At 42.6% G+C, this 24,742-nt stretch overlaps 1 protein-coding gene across 3 annotated transcripts; it reads right to left on the bottom strand.

Moving 5' to 3' along the window:
* Positions 1-356: 356 nt before the first annotated feature.
* Positions 357-21,537, bottom strand: LOC116252726 (probable pectate lyase 8). Of its 3 annotated transcripts, none has more exons than XM_031627202.1 (7): positions 21,358-21,537; positions 19,659-19,721; positions 19,458-19,514; positions 3,531-4,173; positions 2,615-2,718; positions 2,287-2,425; positions 357-1,113 (listed from the first exon to the last, which is right to left on the bottom strand). In XM_031627202.1, the coding sequence occupies exons 1-7, from the start codon at positions 21,462-21,464 to the stop codon at positions 889-891; spliced, it is 1,338 nt and encodes a 445-aa protein (XP_031483062.1). In that variant the 5' UTR covers positions 21,465-21,537; the 3' UTR covers positions 357-888. The 3 variants fall into 3 exon arrangements, with proteins under 3 accessions (XP_031483062.1, XP_031483063.1, XP_031483061.1); XM_031627203.2 differs by lacking the exons at positions 19,458-19,514; positions 19,659-19,721; positions 21,358-21,537 and adding exons at positions 7,279-7,335; positions 7,436-7,498; positions 9,158-9,372; XM_031627201.1 differs by lacking the exons at positions 357-1,113; positions 2,287-2,425; positions 2,615-2,718; positions 3,531-4,173 and adding exons at positions 11,886-12,638; positions 14,052-14,190; positions 14,404-14,507; positions 15,609-16,251.
* Positions 21,538-24,742: the final 3,205 nt, after the last annotated feature.

Below are 24,742 nucleotides of genomic sequence, written 5' to 3'. Positions count from 1 at the left end.
AGAAAGGAACCTGTAGTTCCGCCCGTTTTATTTTTTATTTTTAATCATTCCTCTTTTATCCCATCGATGATCATTTTCTCTACCCCTTCTCAAGTAGTTTATTTTATTTCTTTCGTTTTAAAATGCTTATAAGGTCTAATTTACCGAATAGAAAGATTAAAAAGAAAGTGCCATCGCCGAAATAAGAAAAATAACATAATTTGCATATTAATCATGGGATATGAAAATCTTTTAATGTGGGCGTTTTTCTTAGGAGACCAACGAGGCCAAGAAATAGACGTCCTTGTTTCCACATTTTGACCAGCTATGAGAGCAACACACTGTCATGCCAGTGTTCAGAAAAAGAATACAATGCATAACAGAAACAGTTCGAACTTCGAAATAGTTTATATAGCTCGATCTCACTAACAGAAGAAATATCCTCAACCGCAACATAGAAACTTTAGTTTCTTACCTCAATAATACATGACTTTGCTATTTTAACTCACCATGTACTAGCCCTATATTAGAACTTTCATAAACAAGTCCTGGTATCCCAAAAGCACAGACCCAGAAAGGGGATAGAAGAAAGGAACAGCGAAAGGCAGAAGAATATCACGGACAACGCTGCGCACCTGCCCATACATTTTTTAATAGATTCACTTGTTTTTCTCTTGAAGAAGAAAACAGCGTTGGAGCAGGGCGAGGTTGAAATGAAGATAAATTGTAGGGACTCTGACAAATCACAAGGATACTGTACACCGTCTGATTGGACTCTTTTTTTTTTTTTTTAAATTTCCCCTTTTTCCTTCTCTCTTTTCTGGAAACTAATAAATGAAAAGAGCATGTGTAAAGAAGGGGAACGGAAACGCAGCTGGTGGGCGATGGGGATGATGGCGTCAGGGTGGATCAGCAGGTGGATGATGCCTGCCGGCAGCTGAGAGCCCCTGCCTCGGCCGTGATGGTACCGACAAGCGACGAGGACTTGGCGCTGAGGCTCGACGCCCTCGCGTAACTGGAGGCCGCGCCCACGCCCGACGGGGTGAAGTAGGCTCCGTTCAACAACATATCGCCTTCGGACCTCCAGTTCCAGCTTTTCCACACGTCTGAGGCCGTGTTCACCCTCTTCGTCACCTGTTCAAGCAAGAAAAAATCATCCATTGAGACCTCAACAAACTGTTTTCTCATCCACGTACTCGCATACTTAGCCAAACCTAAGACGCTGTCACTAGTCGGTGCAAATCGGGCCTGAAGTTGATGAATCCCAATCTTTTGAGGTGGGACTTGGACTAAACCTACACACTCGCACACTTGAGCCAAATAAAAGATGCTGTCAGTAGTCGGTGCAAATCGGGCCTGAGCTTGATTAATCCCAATCTTTCGAGATGAGATTGTCTTTGTTTTGGTCAATTTGTTTATTAACAACAAGAAAGGAAGGCTAAATTGTATAAATTTTAGGAACTTTTAGAAACAGTCATTCGATTCGATTTTATTACTTTTTTTTTCCTTTTTTAAACCCATTCATCCCGTGACTACGAATCCGGACAACGTTGACATGGACCCAAAAGATATTGTGTAGATTCCCCCTAAGGACAAGTAGGAGGAGGATCATGGGCATTAGGCTGATATCGTTGGCACATAGGAAGGACGATGTCTCAAAATATGAAGCCATGTAAGAGGAGGAGATGAATGAAAGCTTTAAGTTTCTTTTTTCAGTCGGTTTGGGCATTTATGCAGATTGACCGACCATCAAATGGTACAGGACGTCGGTTAATAGTCCCTAGTATATTGGTTATGGGGGATGCGAACCTGTATCCTGCTGGATGGGTCCAAACCATCCCACCCAGCATGGATCATGCACGGACCCCACCCGCGGTGACAAGCATGGACGTAGAAATGCATGGAAATTATCCGCTTTTCGGATGACAGAGTTTACCACATAAGTGGGTCCATCTACCATGAAGACATAAACGACCGGAGGACGGAAATTGAGATAGACGGTAGATTGGGAAAATGACCACCGCGGCAGAGATGCATCTCCTTGATCACCGTCCATCATAACATAGTAACAAGACTAGTGGCGAATATGAAGACGCATAGGCAGCGACTGCGTCTACTACCACTAAAGAAGTTTTTCGGCCCAAAGAGACGGTTCGATCTTTTACTGATCCTAGTACTCCGAGTTGGAGGTGCAACAATGGCAGATAAGTCTGTTAAGAACTTAGCAGTGACTAGGCCTTGGACAGCAACTTGGTTAATCAAGGTTTGATTTCTAATGTAAATGTGTAACACAAGATTATTTTTTACCTCCTTCGCGAAGGGGTCAACAGGAGCAAGGTATCTGTTGCTCTGGCTGTTAATGGTGGGAGCTGCGCTTCCTCCTATGGCGTACATCTCCCAGTGGGTGTAGTCGTTGTTCACAACGTGGAAGTACCCATGCCTGCACCTGTTATTCCCCCGACCCGCAGAGGAGCAAGTAGAACAAACAACAACCAAAATTCAAAACATATAAAGCACAATAAAAGAAAAAACATGGAACGTTTATTTAAAGGAGGACAAAATTACGTGTCCCCGGCCTCATACTTGAGGTTGTCAGTATTCATGGGAAAATAGCATTTACTCTTGGGCATTTTACCTGGGCATTCTCTGAATGAGGCCCTCTCCGAAATGGTTGAAAGCGATGGTCACCTGCATTTCCTTATCCTTCTCGTAAGAGTCACTGTGCCCCAACAGCATCACCTTCAACCACCAACAATTGACGATGTAAACCAGGGAAGGGCAAGCAACAAAAGGTAAAACGGGGAAACAGAACAACAAAACGGGGAGGGAAGAGCCATATGGCAATATCAATGGGAACTAAAGTCCTAGAGAAATTGCCAAAAGGTCGTCTTCTTCCCTGACAAGAAGAACGGAAGAAGGGTCCTTCTTGCCTTAAGCAATGACCAGCCTCGATATCGTGCTGATTTTGAACCACAATAAGAACAATTATCAGCTACCGAGAAAGGAGACTAACTCGCAGCAAAGAAAGATGGAAAACAGAACCCCAAACCACGGTCTTAGGGGAACCAACATTTTGTAATTTAGTTTCCTATGGTACCAGCCCTTTTTGGCAAAAGGATACCTGACAGATCACGTACATTACAGAAAAGGACTGCCATATTTAACACATTTAGTGCTTTTTTAACCTTCTAATCCGAACATGACAACCAACAAGGGCAAACGAACTGCTTTTACCTCATAAGGTTACTGTGTTTATCAATATCATTGATGAGAGAAATGACTGTTAATGTACAGGATAATCTAGCGAAGACAATTAATCATGATTAACAGATGGGGCTCCTGAGAAACACCCATATGCTTCAGAAGGACTGTTGGAAACGACCAAGTAAATTTCTCCATGTCAACTAAGTCGTTTGACTGGGCTAACCTACAAGACGATCGCAGTCAGCTAGCCAGCGACGGAAGAAAGAATAAAAGGTAGAAATGGAAAAATTGAACTAAAACTTAGATGGATTGGCAGAACTGTTTTCAGCTTTTTGAAATCAATTTACCTCATTATGGTGGGTAAAGTAATTATTGGAGATGGTGATGGCGGTCGAGGCCATGACAGCGTCGATGAGCCCATCGGCGCAGTTGGACAGCGAGCAGTGATCGACCCAGATGTGGCTGGCCCCGAATATCGAGACCCCGTCACCGTCTGCCATTCTCCTCCACCCGTAGTGGCTAGGCGAGCTCCGGACCATGGCATTGCCAGTAGGCTTGCAGTCATGGATGTGTATGCCATGGACGATGATGTTGGTGACATACTGGATGGTGATGCATGCGCCATTGGCGATATGAACGTTGGCACCACGGCCGTCAATGGTTTTGAAGCTGTTCATGATTAGCTCCTCCTTGAGGACGATGACCATGTCGCTCTTGAATACGATCCAAAGGGGCTCGTCCTGGACGACGGCGTGACGGAGGGTCCCCGGCCGGGGGTTCACCGGGTCGTCGTCCGAAGAGTCGGTCACCACGTAGTAGCGTCCATCGCGGCCGCCAACGGCGTTGCGCCCGAACCCGATACCGCAGTCGGCGAGCCGCTTGCGGTTGCTGGACCAATTGGGGTCGCACCGCCAGCAGTCGTCGATGGGGTTACCGGTTCCGCAGGAAAGGTAACCCAGCTCCCTCCTCGCCGAGCTGTTCCTGATGCTCCTGGAAAGAAAAACAGAGTGTCGAGTCAACGACGTGCCGCAAAGCGTAGCCAATGTGGAGCCAAATTCAAGCGCCTCGATGCTCGAACGTCCTCTGTTTCCTAAACGTACCCATTAACCACGTTCATCTCTTCAATAAACTCAGTATCATTGGAGACTCGTTTTTTTTTATTTCTATTTTTGCCTTTTTCACTTAATCAGAATCAAATTTCATTCTATGACTGATTTAACTCATTTCCCGACGGATGCTCATGCAGTTGGTTGTAGTGGCGAAAAGGTGCAAGAATGACATGTTGGAAACAGGGTGTCAATATCACTCCTATTTTTTTTATTTTTAACGGCAGAAATCAGTGACAGACAAACATGACGTCGTCGTTATTACATGGTCATTTTCTGTCATTTATCTGGATTCTTGAATGACAAATTATGCCAGCAGACACGTCTCAACGCTTGAGCCTTCCTAACTGTGTGGCTGGACAGGGGAGCTGCGGTTGGCAATACCTTTCAAGTTTGTCTACAGGCGATTAATGACCTACTAAGCGGTCCGAGACAGATTTGGCTTTATAGCTGGCGAGTGAAAATAAATGTTTCCCTTCCTTTTCCCATTTAAATTGCATAAAACGCAATATAGAAAATCAAGATATGCACTATACGCACTTTTCTTCCCCACCATAACAGAGAATGCAGTATTATTAGCATCAGACTCTTCCTGGGAAAAATGAGCATTAAGCAACGATATTTGTTCACCAGGGTTCAAGTAACAGTAAACTAGTGAAAATTGGCTGAAGTCAAATTTCTTTTTCAGAAGAAATAGGTTTTCATTTTCTTCGCAAACGATATTTGATTTTTTTTTTTTTTTAGCGACTCTTTTCTAGAACATCATCACTTTTGAAAGTATTTGTCATTCATGTCTCGTTGAATATTGAGAAACGAAAGACTGTTAATTTAACATAACTTTCCCTTACAAAAATGAAACAGAGGATAAATAGAATGGGCCCGTTCATTTCCTAGCAGTAACCAAAGTCTCGCGAGGAGAAATCAACAATCCGGGAATCACTCATTAACAGTTATTAGCTCCATAGGAAACGGGAAATGAAGCAACTAGGCCACACGGCCGCAATGATTCCCATCTGAAAAGCGGGAAAAAGTCACCGACCTGGTTTGGTGCACTAATTCAAGAACCGAGTAAAACGAAGAAACTACACCTACTCTAGGTAAGACCTTTTATGCTAAACAGGTTAAGACGGTCGTTTTAAAGTTCCATAGTGGTAGGAGGCAGGGTTCAGGTAAGATCATCCCACAGAATCAACTCTTTTGTTGACTCGATGAGGTTGGGGATGATGCGACACCTGAAACAATGGTGAGGCCAAAGTTGAGAATAGGGGTGCAAACAGGGCAATTCAAAGAAAAGGTGCAAACAGGTCGGTAGGCATATTCAGGAGAGGCAGAAGTCCTTTCCCAGACCTTGGAATTTAAGGTTGCTTGGAGACCTAGGTACTGCTTTTCGCTCATAGGAAGAGATAAAAACTGCGAAGGTGCAAAGAAAATGGTAAAAAGAAAAGGAGATGGAATGCGATGGGATGCAAATCTTCACGAAAATGACGTGGTCAAAACTACCTCTTGACTTCCTTCTCCTCTGCCAATGAGGACGAAAGGTTCTGGTTTGTGTTATTTTCGTTGCTGACAGGGAAACCTGGAAAGGATCAAATAAAGTCCGAGGGCTCTATACCACATCCTGGTCAACAAGGCAATAACTGTGCAGAAGACTGGACGGGAAATTGGAACATTGAGCATTTTATACCAACCAAGTGGGTCTGACGAGGCAAATGTAAAAGTGATGACGCCTCAAGAACCGGAAGCACTATATGTTACACGTAAGGAACGCAGAGCATCTGTTTCTCGGTGTTCTCTACAACGCCGAACGTGTCTTGCGTTTGCAACGGCGCTTGATCTGCAAAATAAGTGGATTCTGCAGACAAACGCTTTCCGTGAATCAAATTCTTTCTGGAAGAAAAGAAAGAACGGAGCAAATGAAGCAGCAGTGACTTTTTAATACCAGGGGCTTTTCTGCTCTCCTTCAATTGAACCAACCTAACAATAACATTTCCCAAGAACCTCTACCTTCTAAAAACAGGTTGAACAATCTGAGTAGGTGAAAAGCAAGGTTGGAAAAGAAGAAAAAACAGACATGAGATGTTCAAATCCATGTAAGGAGGGCGCATCTTGGTTGCACAGAATGGTTGGCTCAAACAAACCTGGTTGAGGTCTTAGGAGCAGGGTCCAGCCTCAATACTTTATCATTCAGGTAAGAATCTTAAGACCTATAATATACCAGCTATCCGGCTTTAATTTTCTAATGTGACCAAAATAAAACTTCAAAAAATAAAACAACGAACGACGTATTTGGCATTTTCCAAAAGAAAAGTTTGATGCCTTTCCTAAATCGCCTAGGAACTCTGTTCGCCTAGCACCCTGCAACCATATCCATGGGCAGCTTTTAGGGCTACTTTGTGAAGAAACACATGTATCAGATTTGATGCAGCATATGGGATGAATTTCTATGGAAACATCAAAGATTCCACTAATTTTGGTGCTCGAACTTGGCATACTTGTTCAGTGACGGCATTAGCAAGTGATATTCAAGAGGCAGGTTGATTTTCAGAAACTAAAGTAAGACCAACGTCGTCATTTTTTACTTTCGCCTCCGCACCATCACCTGGGACACGATTTTCACAAGGCCTAGCCACAGCCGAACGGGAACGCAAATTCGCATATGAGATGCTATTAAGCCGCAATATGCCGAAACATAGGTCCAGCTACCCACTCAGAACTCACAACACTGCGACTACAAGGACACCTGTTTCCTCCCTGGACGGATCACAAGATATTATAAGGTGAATTAATTAAACATCAAATAGTGGTTCTACAGATATTGCACGGAGTACCAACTAGTGGAAAATTGCATATTATTATTAGGTACCAACTGTCCCCCTACTTAAGAGTCATCAGTGAGTCAGTGACCCCTCATCAAATGCATACGGAATACTTGGTAGTTGCACAAAACTACTGGTGCAAAGTGTTTATAGAGAGAAGGAACCAGACTTACATAGAAACCATCTCTGCTATGGCATCTGGGTCCTCTGCCACCGGATTGATCACAGTCCTTCAGAAACAAATAGACATAAGAAAGCATGTCAGCAACCGAATCCGGTGAAGGCAGTCAACTTTAGGAGAACGGAAGGAAAGTGAAAATTCGGACTAACATGTTGGGTCTCATCTTTTGCATTCTCTCTCTTTCCGCCTCGTGCTGTTCAATGCTGAGACCACTGTAGGGAAAAAAAAAAAAAAGGGTAAAGTTGAGACATAAAAACACATACAAAAAGACGTGCATATATTAGAGAGATGGTAACAGGAGTACCTACCTGTCTCTTCGGACACATGGATAACGAGAATACCTACCCGCAGGAATTCGTGATTAGGTTACTTATGATTTTGAGAAAGAAGCGCCGGCTAGTGCGGAACTGTGATTCCATAATTCCATTATCCAAGGGGCTTAACTTTTCCTATTTTGGCTCAAGACAGTGGTCAACGCAACCAGGGTTTTTTTTTTTTTTTTTTTCATCCAAGAGTCAAGAGCAACAGCACAATGAAAAAGAAAGCGACACAGCCAAATCAGAAATTTTTGCACCAAGATTAATAAAAAAGACTAGTCTCATTCACCGCCGACGATTCAGAAAACCGTGAGGAATGGAGGTCCATTTGTTGTCCACGAAAGAATTTATTATTTCCCGATCGAGGAAGAAGAAAAGTGACGGCAAAGTCGGCCGAGCCACATGCACTGGAGGAGCAAGTCAACCAGTACAGGACAATGAGGGAACAGACCCTCGGGTGCGCAGAAGGATCCATTTTTACAACGGAAAGGTAGAGGTGCCCGAGATCCATGGCCTATGGGAGCTCACAACTCCACATTCACCACAATTTTCGCTTCTCTTACCTGGATTAAACCCAGATACATTGGGCCAATTCTAGAAACTGATCGCTCTTCTTCCATTATCAATCTTCAAATTCATAAATATGGCCACAGAGGCTCCAGATCGATTACATAAAACAAGCATCGATCAGAAACGTGCTAATACAGTACTTTCTTCAGATTTATAGCAGAGCACGCCTTATGATGCTTCAATTTGTTTTGTGAAGCAAACTTTAGAGAATAAAAATAATAAAAGCAAACTCCAGGTCGTCTTCCTTGTGTAACCAGGAGACTGAACGCTTCTGAGTTCTGATGCTCCTATTCTCAAGCTAATTCATGTTCGCCGTCTCTCTCTCTCTCTCTCTCGCTCCCTTTACATCTTCGAATTTTGAGTTTCAAGGATAAACTGAACTCCGTCACTGGAAGCAAAATTCTAATGTAAAAGATCGCAATCTTCTAGAAAAATTAGCGAAAAGCAAGAAGCTGAGACGGAAACCAAAAGATATTCTGAACTCCAAAGATAGATACGCAGTAGAATATCTGAATATGTTGGACTATTTCTCAGCATTAATCGATAAAAAGTGGGAAACTGCAGCGAAGAGACTTCCAAACTCAAATCCTTCAGCGTCTGGCGAAAATTCGACACAGAAAACGCGAAATCTCATCTTTAATGCAGGGAAAGTAACTGATACATCGAAAAACATATTCATATCAAATTCTCCATCATCCACGCCATCACACTCCCACATTTGCCTGAAATGCCTGTAAAACATATCTCGGCACCTATTTCCCAACTCTAACGACTCGTTTGAGGAACCGCGAAAACAAACATCCGAAAACAGGGCGGAGCTCCAGAATCTCCTAAATCCCGGTAGTAAGATTAAAAAAAAAAAACCCTAAAATCAGCGGGCCTTTGATAAACAACAGAGATAAGTGGCAACTACAAGTTAAGAGCTCACAGGGAGCTCCTCATTCGTAAATTAAAAGAAGAAGGCCGATTCAACAAAGGATGTACCTCAGATATCTCTCTTCCCTTCCCGCGTCGACGGCGGAGATGGATCCGATAACCAAGGCCATCATCATCCAGGCCACAATCGCTAAAGTTCTAGCGCTTCCCGCCATGGCTTCCCTCCCTCTGTACTCTGTAGTCCTGTATCACAACGAATGGAGGGAAAGGGAATCACGAAAGGGAATAACGAAAGAAAAGCTGTTCCGGCATAAAACGGCCACTGACACCGTTTTTTATAGCAGCCGCCTGGGCCCCGCCCTTCCTCCGTTGACCACAGGTTAACCCATACCCCAACCCCAAGTTCGTTCTACCTTCTCGTCTACCGGTGGTTACTCATTCACCGTGATTGTTAAAGCACCAAACCACCCTCCTCTTTATAACCGGGAAAATGGAAATTTCTATTAAACCTCTTTTTTACAACTAATTTGAAAAATCCATTTGAAAAATCCACACTTAAGCTGAACTTTGGAAAACCAAACAAACTTAGCTCTGCCTCTCTTCCATATTTGTCTTATTAAGTTACATTTTTTTTTTTGGTTTGAGGTAAATTATTTTATTTATTTATGGCACCACAGTGTCGTTTTTAATGAAAATCTAGTAAAGATAATTTTTTAAGAAATAACAAAACAATATTTGGGCCAACCATGGTCCAACACCTCGGGCCTTAACCATGGTTAAGTGTAAAGTTTTCTTTTTTTTTTTTTAAATTTTTAAAGGGAAAAAAAAAAGAAAGAGAAAGAAAGAAAAATTTGGGTCCCGTAGGCTTGAGAAGAGACCAACCAGGCGCCTCCAATCTTGCCACATTCACCGCTCCAATTTAGGTGCCGAATTACGAATTCATTGGCGTCGTCGTCCGCTTCACCGACGGCACCGACTTCACGTCGTGTAGGCCGTTGATCTGGGATGGTTAGGGGCACACACGCGGTGCATGACTAACCGGACCCACCGGATTGGACTGGGTCCGGCGTCCTTGTGTGGGTGTCTCTTTGCGTGTGAAAAGGGAAGCTGAGGAGAGTGGATTCATAAATGCATTGGAGTCTGACTGGATCTACACCTTACATTCTCAAACTGTCCTGGTCTAATAACGCTTAGTTGCATTAGGATCTGGACTTGAATTTGGATACACAAAATTGAAAACGAGACTAAAGGTGGTGTTTGCATGACACTCCAAAGCAGATTTTTGAAGGCAAAACTACTTTTTGCCTTTTTAGAGTGTTTAGATGACACCAAATCCAGGTTTCCTAAAAAATGATTCTTTCAAAAATCCTGGTTTTTGAAAGGAATTGAGTAATCTCATCGCCCCATGTTATTCACATAAACTAACTTTTAGGAAATGGTTAAAAGAACTGCTTTTTTACAAAACTAAACTTTTCAAAACTACCAAAATTTGTGCACCAAGATTCGGGTACACTGAAAAGAAAAAATTCGTGAGACCGTCATATTGTTGAGGTAACATTTCCACTATGCATTCATTCCCATATCAATGGGAACTCAAAACGAAGACTGGCTGCCTACAAACATCTATCCCTTTCTTTGTACCAATCCCTGTTGAAATCGTTGTTAAAATATTCAAAGAATAAAAAGATAAACATATCAGTCATGACATCACATTTGACAAGAGTCACAATCTCGTTTACCTCAAATTTGATTTCAGTTGTCGGTGTAATGGAGAAGTGACTGTAGTTGAATATGAGTTGTATAGCTATTAAATGGCATTTGAACGACTGACATACTTAGGTGCAGGAGGTCAAGATCCGGCCTACATGAACTAATAAAGCTGGCGTGGTGTAAATGTTTGAGCTGCTGCCATCAGTGGTAGAGCTAAAAATTTTTGGACCACAATGCTTCTTTCTTCCCTCTTAACATTATGCAACGCACCACAAAATAATAGAGTGACCGATGACCACATGAAGAAAGTGCTTTTTCCCCACCGAAATATGGAGATAAGGGAGCCTTTTTTGTCCATTATTCCTTATACTCGGAAATAAATGCCTTGACAGGGAAGTTGCCTTCAAGCATCCCTTCGGGTCGGTGGCGGAGCCACATTTAATTAAGTGGGCTCAAAACCCAGCTTAGGGCGGAAGTTCATCACATGGAATGCCCTTTTTTGATGGGACAGGTGCCCCCCTCATCTCAACTCTTTGATGTAAACTTGTCTAGCTAGCGCATACCTGCCTTGAAGTTTCAAGTCCTGATTTTGTTTACTGTGATGAATTTTTGAGAACATGCATGCCCTTGATCGTTCCTCTTTCTTTCTTTCGCTTCCAAATATTTCGTTGGCCAAGAAAATTAATTAAATTTATTATTATAGTTTTTTGTTTACATTTCTAATATTATTTGATTCGCAAGTGTATTGGCAGCTTTCGAATTTTCTGTCTCCCCCGCCGATTCAAATCGATATTCTTTTCCAAGAGACCAGAGGTGTCCTCTTCGCTTCTGTTTAATGCTATCAGGTATTTTCAAAGGGGGGATTAAATCTTAACAACTGTTTGGAACAGGAACAATTCTTCCCATCACACATTCAAACGCATCGAAAGGGATTTGATGTTAGAGCATTCTCTGCCTCCCCTTTGCATCTTAGTTTTTGGTAGGGGTATAGGACGTCAACAACTCGTCAATTTTCATTCATCACAGAAGTGCAACACACCGGTCGTCTTTTCTTCAGGATGAACCCATGAAAAGAAAAACTTCGTTATGGTCGACAAGGCAATGAAAAAGATGCAAAACAACCATATTGCAAACAGTCAAATAGCTTGATTTCTTTAATAGATGAAATCGTCTTAACCATAATCGAGAAGTTTCAATTTCTCACCTCCGATACAACAGCCACAATAATACAATACAATCTTGCTCATTTTATCCTCCCTATCTAGTGAGAGGTACTTTTGAAAGACATCCACTAGTATCCTAGTAACAGAGACCCAAAATGGAGAACAAGAACAAGCGACGAGACGAAATGCAGGGAAGAGAACACGGACAGACAACGCTGCCTTACCTGCCCATGTAGTGTAATAAGTCCTTTGTTTTCTTTTTCTTCAAAAAGAAAACAATGATGGAGCAGGGGGAGGTTGAGATGCAGATGAAAGGTGAGGACTCTGTGACAGATGACAATGTATAATGTACACCGTCGATTTGAACCTTTTTTTCTAACTTTTTTTTCCTCTATCTTTTCTAATAATGAACAAATGAAAAGAGTAGATAATTGAATGGGGGAAATGCGGTGGTGGTGGTGGTGGTGGTGGTGCTGGGGTCTGCTTTTAAGTCAGCAGGTGGATGCTCCCCATCGGCAGTTGAGAGCCCCTGCCCCTGCCGTGATGGTGCCCACGAGCGACGAGGACTTGGCGCTGAGACTCGACGCCCTCGAGTAACTGGCGGAAGCTCCCATGCCCGACGGCGTGAAGAAGGCTCCGTTCAGCAACAGGTCGCCCTCGGACCTCCAGTTCCAGCTTTTCCACACGCTATCGGCCGTCTCCACTCTCTTGGTAACCTGCTCAAGCAAGAAAATTTCCGAACAACTTAGACATCTGCACACTCTCAAACACCTAAACGAATCACGAACGCTGTCAGAAGACTCAGAACCGGTGCAAATCATATTGATCAATCCCACATTGCTTCCATTTGGGGTCTGATTGATAGACCTACCACCAAATCCATAGTTCCTGTTGCTTTTTTTAGGAGCTCTGTTTCATAGTAAAAATAGAGACGACGGTTCGATTTCATTGGACTCGATCCCATTCTCTAAACTTTTCTCTTTTCAGATTTCTTTTTTCTACACATCCATCTCGTGACCACCTCTAGCCAGACAACATTGACACGGACACAAAGATCTTGCGAAGATCTCGTCGAAGGATCCCCATGTAACGGGATTGCCTGAAAGTGGGGTGCGGCATATGGCACAAAAAGAAAACAATGGGCCAAGATAAGTAATGAAAGCATGTACAAGGGAGAGGAGTGGAACTAACACTCCCAGCCCTGGGTCAGTCTGCATTGACAGACTGGCCTACCATGAAACGATAGCGTCAATCACTGCCCTGCTCAGCCGTAGATTGGTTATGGGGCTGCCAGGGCGCGAGCCTGTAATCTTGTTGGACGCGTGCCTACCAGCATTGATCAGCCACGGAGCCCACTTAGGGTGCAGGCGTACGAGTGATGGGCATACATAAGCACGGAAAGGATCCGGTTTTTGGACGAGAGGGTTTATTTATATCTTGGCGGAGCCCATCCACTATTGCAACAGAAGTGGGTCCATCTTCCATGAAGATATCGACGATCCGGCCCACCCGAGTAACCGACACTGCAGTGGAAAGGCATAAGCACTTTCTCTTTCCCGTAAGCATACCAAATAAATCGACTTCGGTATGCACCTACCCTCACCGTCAATCCCGGATGTTGAACGTGAGAGGAGCATAGGCACAGCTTCTGCTTCAGTTTTGACCACCTTGAAAAGTATTACTTGGCAGTTTATAGTTTGTGGATGTTACACCTTCACCCTTGATGAGTTAAATTAAAGCTGAAGAATTAAATTTCAGAATTTAATACTTAGAATGTAGGTTCTTCCGGCAACATACAATGGTCCACATGCAGCTCTTTGGATGAAACTATTTTCTGTATATGATAGAAGAGAAAAAAGCGTTTAGTTTAGCCAACTAGAACCAGAGAATGGGGAATGGCTAGGCCATTTCTGTGGCTTCTATTCGGTCAGGAGAAGATATTTAAAATTTATGAGATGAAAGCTAATTGTTTGAGCGCCATCCAAAGGGGCGGTTCCCTTATTAACTTCTAGTCCCGGTAGGAGATGAAATAAATGCAAAGAGACCAGACAGTAATCTAACCATGAGCCTATGACCAGACCGCTGGATAGAGATTTGGTCAGCATGAATGTGCTGGGACAGAGATTTACCTCCTTGGCGAAGGGATTATATGGAGCCAGGTATCTGTTGCCCTGACTGTTGATGGTGGGCTCTGCACTTCCTCCTATAGCGTACATCTCCCAGTGGGTGTAGTCATTGTTCACAACGTGGAAATATCCATGCCTGCACCTATTACCCCCTCGTCGCAGAGGAATATGAAAAACAGCAATCAGTAATATGCGGAAGAATTTACATTTTGCAAAAAGAACAAAAAAAACAAAGAATTTACATTTTGCAAAAAGAACAAAAAAAACAAAACACAAAAAACGTAGCTGATATTATACTTGAAATTGTCGCTGTTCGTAAGAAAAACCACTTATTCTTGGGAGAGAGTTCTTTTACCTGGGCATCCTCTGAATAAGGCCCTCTCCAAAATGGTTGAAAGCGATGGTCACCTGCATGTCCTTATCCTTAGTATAAGAGTCGCTGTGTCCCAACAGCATGACCTTCAATCACAAAAAATTGACAACACGAGTTAGGGAAAGATGAGCAACAAAAGGTAAAACGCGAGTGACGTGGGGCCAGAGCCATGTGACATGTAGCGAGAATGGCCGGAAATAAGGTCCTGCGGAGATTCCCAAAGGGACACCTTCTTCTCTAAAGATGAGAAGGGGAAGAAAGGTCCTTCCACGAAGAGTCCGCGACTTGAAGCATGGGCTGCTTTCTGAAGCAAAAAGAACCGCAGATTGGGTCCCCAAGAGAGGAAAATAATTCCCCATAAAGATAGAACACAAAGGCACACCAAGAGAGAGCCTAGCTTAGAGTTTTCTTGATTCTGCAATTTAGCTACTGTTTTATGTACAAAAACGCTGCCCCGCCTTTTTGGCGGATCCCTAGGGCAATTACATATATTCCAGCATTGGTGTCGCACATTTGGTTTCACATGTTAGTACTTGCCATTCTCATGATACTTAGAGTGCTAATCACAAAGTTATGAGTTATCACAATAACTGTTAGGGGGCAAAACAGCTTATTTTAACCCAACAAAAGTTACCGTGCCTGGTTGCGACATGGCCAACGAAGAACCTTGTTGACAAATGACAAGGCCTTTTTGCAGCAATCCTTTTTACCAAAGTCACTGATTGGGGCCATTTTTGGGGAAAAAACACAAAGACCCAAAAAGAAAGGAATAACCAAAACAACGTAGACTATCGTCAAAAAGTCTCTACTTATTTAACCCAGCTGACCCACTAGGGAACCGGATCCGTTGATCTGAACACCTATAGACCTATCGAGGGAGGAGACCAAATCCCATAAGGGATGCATCACGATATTATGATTATTTCATTTTAGATACATGAATCTGATGTGGCAACGGTAAGATCCATTTCCAGACTTAAGATCCATTCTTGAAATCCTTATTTTAAATGTGAATTAGAATAAATAGAATAAAAGGGGAGACCGGCCTGGTTTTAAATCCTGACCTCAAATACTAAAGATCTTTGATCGGAGTCAGATCAAACGGTACTCAAACGTCCCCAAACGATTAGAAGTGAAAAAGCAAAACAGTTAAGCGAACTAATTCAAATTTTTTGGAATCAACTGACCTCATTATGGTGGGTGAAGTAATTATTGGAGATGGTGATGGCGGTCGAGGACATAACTGCGTCGATAAGCCCATCGGCGCAGTTGGATAGCGAGCAGTGGTCGACCCAGATGTGGCTGGCCCCGAATATGGAGACCCCGTCTCCATCGGCCATTGTCCTCCACCCGTAGTGGCTAGGCGAGCTCCTGACCATGGCGTTACCGGTGGGTTTGCAGTCATGTATGTGTATTCCGTGGATGATGATGTTGGTGACGTACTGTATGGTGATGCAGGCGCCGTTGGCGATGTGAACGTTGACGCCACGGCCATCGATGGTCTTGAAGCTGTTCATAATGAGCTCCTCCTTTAGGACGATGACCATGTCGCGCTTGAACACGATCCAGAGGGGCTCGTCCTGGATGACGGCGTGGCGGAGGGTGCCCGGCCGGGGGTTCACGGGGTCGTCGTCCGATGGGTCCATCACTACGTAGTACCGGCCGTTCCGGCCGCCCACGGCATTTCGCCCGAACCCGATACCGCAGTCAGCGAGCCTCTTGCGGTTTCGGTTCCAGTGAGGATCACACCTCCAGCAGTCGTCAATGGGGTTGCCAGTGCCGCAGGAAAGGTAGCCCAGCTCCCTCCTCGTCGAGCTGTTCCTGATGCTCCTGAAAGAATAGACGCAGTTCGGGGCAATCAGCGCAACCCAGAGTGCGGAAAATGTGGAATTGTCAAAATGAAAACACTAACCTACCGGCATTTTTTTACGAAGCGACAACCAAGAACTGATGGATTGATTGGTTGATGCAGATACTTTTATTTATATGTTTCTAATCCTAACACAACCCCTGTTACGAAACTATACGCAAAAAAGCTCGACAATAAATTGCAAGAAAATAAGTGTAAGCTGCGGAGGCAGCTGGCCGTACACTTAAGCTGTTACACCGACAAAATTGTTAGGTAAAAAGAGTCACAAGGTGGTGAATACAGAAGCAGGACGAAAACCGTTATCCCGTTTGAATACAAGTTACACAACTTGAGTTGTTCTCCTGACACCAGACGTCTCCCAATATTGAACAGTTAAACTTGTGAAGAATATTAACCTGACGGACGGGTGGACGGACTTTCTGTTGGCCTTGCTTTCATGTTTGCTGACAGCTGATAAATTTAAGTACTAAGGGCCCACACCAGATTTGGCTTTATAGCTGGCCAACGGAGAAATGTTCACTCCGTCTCGTTTCTCCATTTATTGCATAAAATGGAATGGTGAACAACTGGACATAACTGTTTAATCCAGAAAATCTGGACCTGAATCGGACGCAGATTTTCTTATTTTTACCTTGTGCATTTTATAAGGAGCAAGTAACATTCGCCTCCCATATAGTTTAATCTAAATTTTACATGACAGTAAAACTTTAACAGTTAACGTTAACAGCTTTCTGCAAAATATAGTGAGAACAACCATTTCAAGAGGCTCGTAACATAGAAAATAAAATGAGTACCTTCTTTTGAGAAAAAGAGCCATTTATCTTCTCACGCCAAGCACGTTAACCGCAATGCTTGGTTTTCTTTTCCTTAGTAAAAGCAATACGCCTTTTCAGTAAAGTTATTCTATAGTTGGTAAAGCTCACGTTTCTTTTGAAGCGTCATGGACATTTATATCTAGTTGACCAAATTAATATAAAGGCAACTAATTTAACAATGCACTAACTTTTCCTTACGTAGTAAAGTATAGAAAAATAGTATAAATAGAAGGGCCTTCATCTCCTATAAGTAATGAAAGAATCATGAGTTATCAAGAACCAGAAGTCAGTGAAATCTTTAATTGGGACTATGAATGTTGTTCATAGGCCTGTTTATTCATAGTTTCCGAAAAAGCTTACGAGAAGGGGAAACTGAATGTGGTTGTCCTGTCTGAAAGCCGGGAGTTGGGCAAGCGGAGAAATACATCTGATTTGGTTAAGTTCTTCCGACCCAAGACCAGGGAAATACCAGGAAATTACTGTAGATGGATGGCGGGGATTCAGGTAAGACTGCACATCGACTTAACCGTAGACCTGGTAAAACGTAGAAATCTAAAATCTGAAGGATCTATCGATTTACATCAAACAGTCAAAACCTTCGGGCGAAGATCAGCTAAATACAAATCCGATTTCCATCTGAATTCAGTACACGCTCGGCGTCGCCGATAGGATTTGGGACGTGGAATGCTCAATAACATGCCACTCATTTAACCTTAACCCTCCAGCAACCAAGGCCCTTTATCTGGTTGTTCCCTCTGACCAGTAAACTCGCAGCTTTTGACGACGTTAGATGTAGCCCAAGCGGCTAGGTGACGCAATGAAGACGTTTTGGGTTTTTGGATTTACATGATACCAGAAAGTAAAAGCTGGAAGAGAAAGAGAATATGGTGAAAAGATAGAATGTACAGGAAAAGCGCGGGCGGGGGACGGGACGGATATCTTCTTTTAACTGAGTTTGGTCAAAGCTACTTCTCGACTTCCCCACCTCCCAAAGAGGATTAAGCGGGTCAATTCTTCATCTCAGTGGGGGAAACGCGGAAACGATCAAATCGAATCCCAGCTTCTGAAAAATGGGCCCCTATGCGACAACTACGCCAAAAACCAAGCTAAGATTCGATCGAGACAGTTTTTAAAACAGTAACCGTTCTATCCCATCTGGGTTCCTAAAGCAGACAAACATAACAAGAAAGAATCGAACAAATGAGGCAGCAGTAACTTTTGACGTTTTTAACTAGGGATCTCTTTCTCTACCTCCATTAGGGAAATGTAACCAGCAAGGATCTAAACATGCTAAAATCCATGCGAGTATTTGGATCGCTGGTGGAAAAAAAAAAAACCAGCAGACCTTAAAACAAAGCACAAAGGAAAAAACACCGACAGAAGTAATAAAGGAACATCTTCGTAGTTCCTTGCAGAGGGGATTTGGCTGTTCATTTCTGAAGGACAAGGGTCCTACCTCCGAAATCTGATTATGTGAAGAAAATTACGAAAGAGGAAGAAATAGAGACTTCGGTCATTTTTTAAATGGGGAAGATTGAAATATTTCATTCTCAGAAGCACTGACCTCTTTACTTAAAGAGGGAAATCCAGGAGAGAAAAAAACTCTGCATTGCATGTGCACTCACATGCAAGAATACATGTGGGGTCACTTTTGCCAACAACCATATATTTATACTCATCTGATTCCAGGCTTGCAGCACATGAACTTCTATGTGCAACATCAAATAAAGAATTCCCCTTCCCCTAATTTTGGCGGAAAACTTGTTAACACGAACCTGCCACATGCTGCCAAACTTGTGCAGTGATGCCATTAATGAGTAATAGGTACTCATCAAAGTTTAAGTGGTCGATTAAAATTATAGAGAATAACGAGAACCAATTTGGTCGCTCTTTATCTTCGGTTTCCGCTTTTACCCTCTGTGGAAATTAGGATTTTCACAAGCTGGTCACACTTTACTTTCGGTGTCCACTTTGCTACCTTTTTTGAGAATTAGAATGTTCACAAGGCCTAGCCACTGCCGAGCGGCAAAGCACATGCGCACTTGAGAGACCGATTAAATCGCAGGACAAAAACATCGTCCGGCGGAGGACCCCAGTCGGAAAACTCGTGAATAAGCCACTGCCAAGACTCCGTTTCCTCCTTTGTTGGGTCACAAGATATCCTAAGAAGCATTTATAAACACCAAGTGGATGATTTTACGGAGATCGCACGGAATAGCTACCAGCAAGGAATTTTTTTCTATACTACTATTAAATCGGTGACCCATCACAAGATGCATTCGGAACAAGACCAAGTAGTTGTACATACAACAGATGCAAAATGGTTCTATAGGAGAAGGAATCTGACTTACATCGAGACCATCTCTGCCACGGCATCAGGGTCCTCGGCGACCGGATTGATCACGGTTCTGCAAAAAGAAACGCTAGGAAGGTGAGAGAAAATAATAATGTTAACAGTAAATGCTAATCGAACAAAACGAAGCAACCGAATCCAATGCGGATGATAATTCCACATTGGGAGAACCGAAGGATAGCGGAAAAATCGGACTAACATGTTAGGTCTCATCCTTTGCATCCTCTCTCTTTCCGCCTCGTGCTCTTCAATACTGAGACCTCTGCCAACGAAAGAAAATAAAAGGAAAAAGTGAGTCAAACGTTTACTTGGGGGGTGGCGGAGAGGGAGAAAGATGTAACGAAAAAACCTAACCCACAGGAAATCGAGGTCAGGGCAGTTCAAAAACGTTAGAAAAGAAGCGCCGCGTGGTGCCGAATCAACTCAACTGGATCTTTTTTCCCTCCCAAGAGTGAAGACCAGCACCTCTTTCTTTTTATTTATATATAATAAATAGACTAGAAAAAGAAAAAGAAAGCAACATAGCCCTATCTGAAATATTTTGCAGTCAAATTAAGATAAATCAGCCAATTTCGGTATTTCACCGTGACCAATGCAGGATCAGGAGAAAGACAGCCCATTCTTAGTACAGCAACTACCTGTTTCCGGATCGAGAGAATTTTCGGCTTTAACTCGTCATTGAAACGGCTGCCATTAACGCGAGGCACATGCACCGGGCGCGACAGACAATGAGGACAGAAGCTTGAGGTAAACGACCAAGAGACGGACAGATCCCACGCATTGGTAGTTCCCATGGCGCGAATTTCACAAACCTCGCGTCGGTGAGAAACACCTTGTTACAACAGAAGTTACAGAATGGAAGAAGGGCGAGGGAAGTCGTGCCTGAGATCTATGCAATCTCAGAATGAAACGTTCTCCCTTCTCTCGGGATCTCGCCTCTTCTTCGACCATTTGCCTTGTTCAACCCAAACAGACAGAGACGATTCTAAAGACTAACAGACCTTGCTACCGTTATCAAACTGGAAATACTTAAATATGGGCTGGATCTAAGCAAAAAATGCAATATATGAATGAGATAAATAAACATCAAGTAAACGTGCTAATGCACTAGTACTCCTGATGCAGCAGAGCACGCTTCTTCTCATGCATCGATAGTTAGAGAACTCTTCTGATTCCGTGCTTGAAATCAAAGTTAATCATATTTTCCAGAGAAGAAAAAGAAATGAAACTCGTCTTTTCTCTCCCTTTCTCACTTCAGATCAAATTCTAGCGCTTTCGAACGCTTATGGAAAGGATCGACTGCTTCAAGAAAGACATTTCCCTATCTGAAAGACGACATTTCCCTATCTGAAAGACGACACCAGAAGCAGAGACGAAAACGAGACAAGTTTTGAATCTGAAAAGAAGATACGCAGCAGAAGATCTGAGTTTTTGGAACTACTTCCAAGAACTGAAGAGGGAAAAGGATAAACTACAGTGAAGAAAGATCCACATTAAATACTTCAGCATTTGAGAAGAAATCCGAAAAACAAGCAAGAAAACTTAAATGAAGGGGGAGAAACAGATCAACCGCGAAACTTCTCTAGATCTTCAAATTTCCCATGATCCACACCGTCACACTTAGAATCTTCTTCTAAAAAATGGAACAAGCACCTAAAAATAAAGCAAAAGAAATTAGCCGCGCCTGCTACCCTACTGAGCTCCAACTCAGAAGTCAGAACTACCCCGCCCGACTAATCCGCGAAAAAGGAACTCCCGCCGGAACACCAAGAGCCCCTAAATTCTATCCAAATCACGCGAGAAAGAGCTACATATCGCAAACCACCGCAAGCACAGAGCACAGGGAGAGCACTCAATCCGTAAATCAGGAGAAGAAGGCCGATCAAACTACAATGTACCTCAGATCTCTCTCCTCCCTGCCGGCGCTAACGCCGGAGATTCCAGCCATCGCCACGGCCACGAGCACCAAGGCCACCATTCCCAGCATTCTATGGCCCATCGCCATGGCTTCCCCGCTTCCGTTTGACGAAGAAGAACAATGGAGTGGAGGGAGAGGGAAAACCAAGAAAGGGAGGGACGCAGTCAAAAAACTAACGACTGGCGCGGCTTTTATAGAAAGCGTCCGGCCCCGCCCTCTACCCCATCAACCCCGGGTTAACCCCAGCTTCAGATAAATTCCGCCTCTCCGCCCGCCCTCTCAACCCATGTGCCTAACCATGGTTAGCTAGGGACTCCCCGCCCAACTGTCACCAACGGACTCCCTTCCCGCCTCCGTTTTCGCACGTACAGCCCTCCACCGCTTACGTGCCGGACCCTGCCACGTCAGCTACCTCTCCCCTTCACCTTCCTGGACCCCATTATCCGACGTGGACCAATGAAAAATAGACCTTTCTTTTGCCTTCGTCGTCGTCCCTCTCTTCTCGATGCGTTTGCGTTTTTTGTTCTTCTTTCTTTGAAAAGATTATCCAGTTGCTTGCTGGTTCTCTCTCTAACGGGTAGCACAAACGCTCCGATTACTTTTAATTTAACTTTTACATAATGTTAATGCTATCTCCACGATGGTATTGAAGAATAGTATTGATATTAAAATTAAGTATGTTATTTTTTTTTTGTCTCTCCCTTCACCTCAGTTTTTTATTTTATTATCCATACATGCGCCTACACACACACACACAAAATCTCTCTCACACTCAAAAGATGGTCCACACATAAAAAGAAAAGATTATCTATTATTTGTCTGATATTATCTCTCTCTCTCTCTCATACACACATATATATATATATATATATATATATCCACCTACGTTGAGTATTTGGATGACACCCCAAAATGGTAATTTTGAGACCAATATTGTTTTACTTGTGCTTGGGTTATCGTAAAAAAAAAACATCCTGGTTTTGACAAAACAGTGCCTTTTAAAAGAGAGTGAAGAAGCTCTCCCTCTATATTTGATGTGGCACCCAAGCTTACAAATTAAGTTTTAAAAAAATTAAAGAAAGACCCAATTTTAAATTTTTAAAAAACAGCTTTCTTTATGCCATCCAAATGCTATTGAAAGTTTTTTTAATTTTCTGTTTTTTTCATTCTTTCTCCAAATTTTATAAACAAAGTGTAAATATTTCATGAATCTATTTTAAAATTGAAGGCAAATCCATGAAATGCTTGAACAAGTGTTTTATGAACGTATCCTAATGTTGAGGTAGATTCACGAAAGACTCTCATACCGATACTAATTGTTCTTAATGTTAAACATCTTTTACGAATGAAAATCAAGAAAAAAAAAGGTGAGAAATGAGAGAACAATTCAAAGCAAATATATGCGTATGCGTTGGGTGTCAACCAATCTCTAACATATATGTTGTTTCTTTACTTTTTTACAAAATTATAATGCATGTTGAACTTTTCTTGTTGAAAACATCATATCCATGCGTCCCTTTTCTTTTTTTGTGTGCAAGAAGGCTGTTAGATAATTGTACTCTAACAAGGATTGGTGTTTGTGGGTAGAGACAAAAAAAAAAAAAGAGCAACAATGTCTTCCCCACAAAAAAGTATTGTTATAAAAACAAGCATATAAGTCAGATCTTCAGAACTGCTTTTAGGAATATTAAAGCAACGTCATAAAATATATAGATAATCGCTTCTCCTTCAGAAGAATACGGTTAAAAGTTAATGCAGGTGCGGGACACTTTTATTCTGTGACAAAGCCACCTCGGGAAAACCTTTCCAGGTATTCAAACGCCAAGGCTCGCAAACAGCCTAAAGACGAGTTAAAGCATCCAACTTTACAGCCAATGAACCCGGTGGGGAGGATGGTGGTCATGTAGGAAAGGTTAAAGCGATGTCAATGGGCGGATTCGGAACCAATACAGCACAGCTCCAGATCAGGCGCACATAAAGAAAAGAAAGTGCCGGAAGGGTCCCGATGCCCTAATTTGGACATGGACCCGATATATGGATCCAGATTTTGGTTATTGGATCCAAATCACATTGTAGTACAATGCTTTATCCTTTTGTCTTTTTTCCGGTTATAATTGGTTTTTATTCTTTAAAATACAGGGGCATTGTGAACATTTTATGCCCAAAGACACTGCTTGCGGATTTGGGGTGAGCGAGAGAGACTCGCCCATCAGCTCAAAGTCTCCATCCAACTCTTCGTCCCCCAATTGCGCTTTAACTTATGCATCGGCAGCCTTCCTTTTGCATTAGGGAGACCGGAAGCGGTGAACTATATTAAATTCCCTTATCAACAATTGATTGCTGGTGATCCAAGTTGAAGCCCTTTAAATTAATAGGCCAATGGTGGGATGTCAGAAGAAATGATATGGAGGGAAGCTCATTCACACTACCGAAATGAATGACCCATCCACCTAATGAATTTGGATTCCCATTGTTGAACACAGGCCTTGAAAATTAAGAACTAGGAAGCCTTTTGTATTTAACCTAGAGAGACCATACTGAGGCCGAGAGACTTTGTAGCTTGCCCGACTGCACAAAACCCCGACACTTAGTTGTTGTTGCTTTTGCGACTCGAACCAATGACTGGCTGCCTACCAGCCATGCTCTCAACCAGTTTTTCATATGTATATTTTTTTATTTTGATAAATTTTTATTATGTGTTTTAAACCAAGTATCTTATAAAACATTATTTGCATCTTGCCTAAGGCCTTCATCTAGTGCAGGGCATTAAATTGCATGATAAAAAGCGCAAACAATGCTGCAATGACATTTACACATTATTTCTCGTAAGGGGTGTTTGATTACCTCAGATTTTATTTGATCTTGTAGCGTCACGATATTTAAATTCTAAGTTTACACGATATATTATTCCTCCTCTCATCATCAACGATTAGACTTTGCAATACCATGGCGGATCCCAATCATGAATCAAAGAACTTGGTCCGGCGAATCGGGATTTTAGTGTGGATCTCTTGTCACATCATATCTATGAATCTAAGACCTTTGGCGGTTAAATACAACCTTCCCGTTGTGTACGAGCTAATTGCTTCGATTTCGTAACTTGAAAAAAGAAAACTTGAAGTGGAGTTTAAAGTCGTGATGTTGGATTGAGTTAATGGCATGGAATCGGCTCTCACGAAATGAACAGTGGAGTCATTGAATGATGTGTAATGAATTTGCTTCTCATTTTGAAAAAGTAGGAAGCCAAAAATAAGATGCAAGTTCAAATGGCCATGATGAACGGAAAAGGCATGAAAAAGCACAAGTATTCTTGAATGACAACTGAAAAAATGTATATATATAATTAAACGGGTGTGTTTAGATGA

This window comes from Nymphaea colorata, chromosome 4, assembly GCF_008831285.2.
Source record: "Nymphaea colorata isolate Beijing-Zhang1983 chromosome 4, ASM883128v2, whole genome shotgun sequence".
Classification (NCBI taxonomy): Eukaryota; Viridiplantae; Streptophyta; class Magnoliopsida; order Nymphaeales; family Nymphaeaceae; genus Nymphaea; species Nymphaea colorata.
Note: the sequence above shows the minus strand (reverse complement) of the source record. Positions and strands in the feature narration are given on the sequence as shown.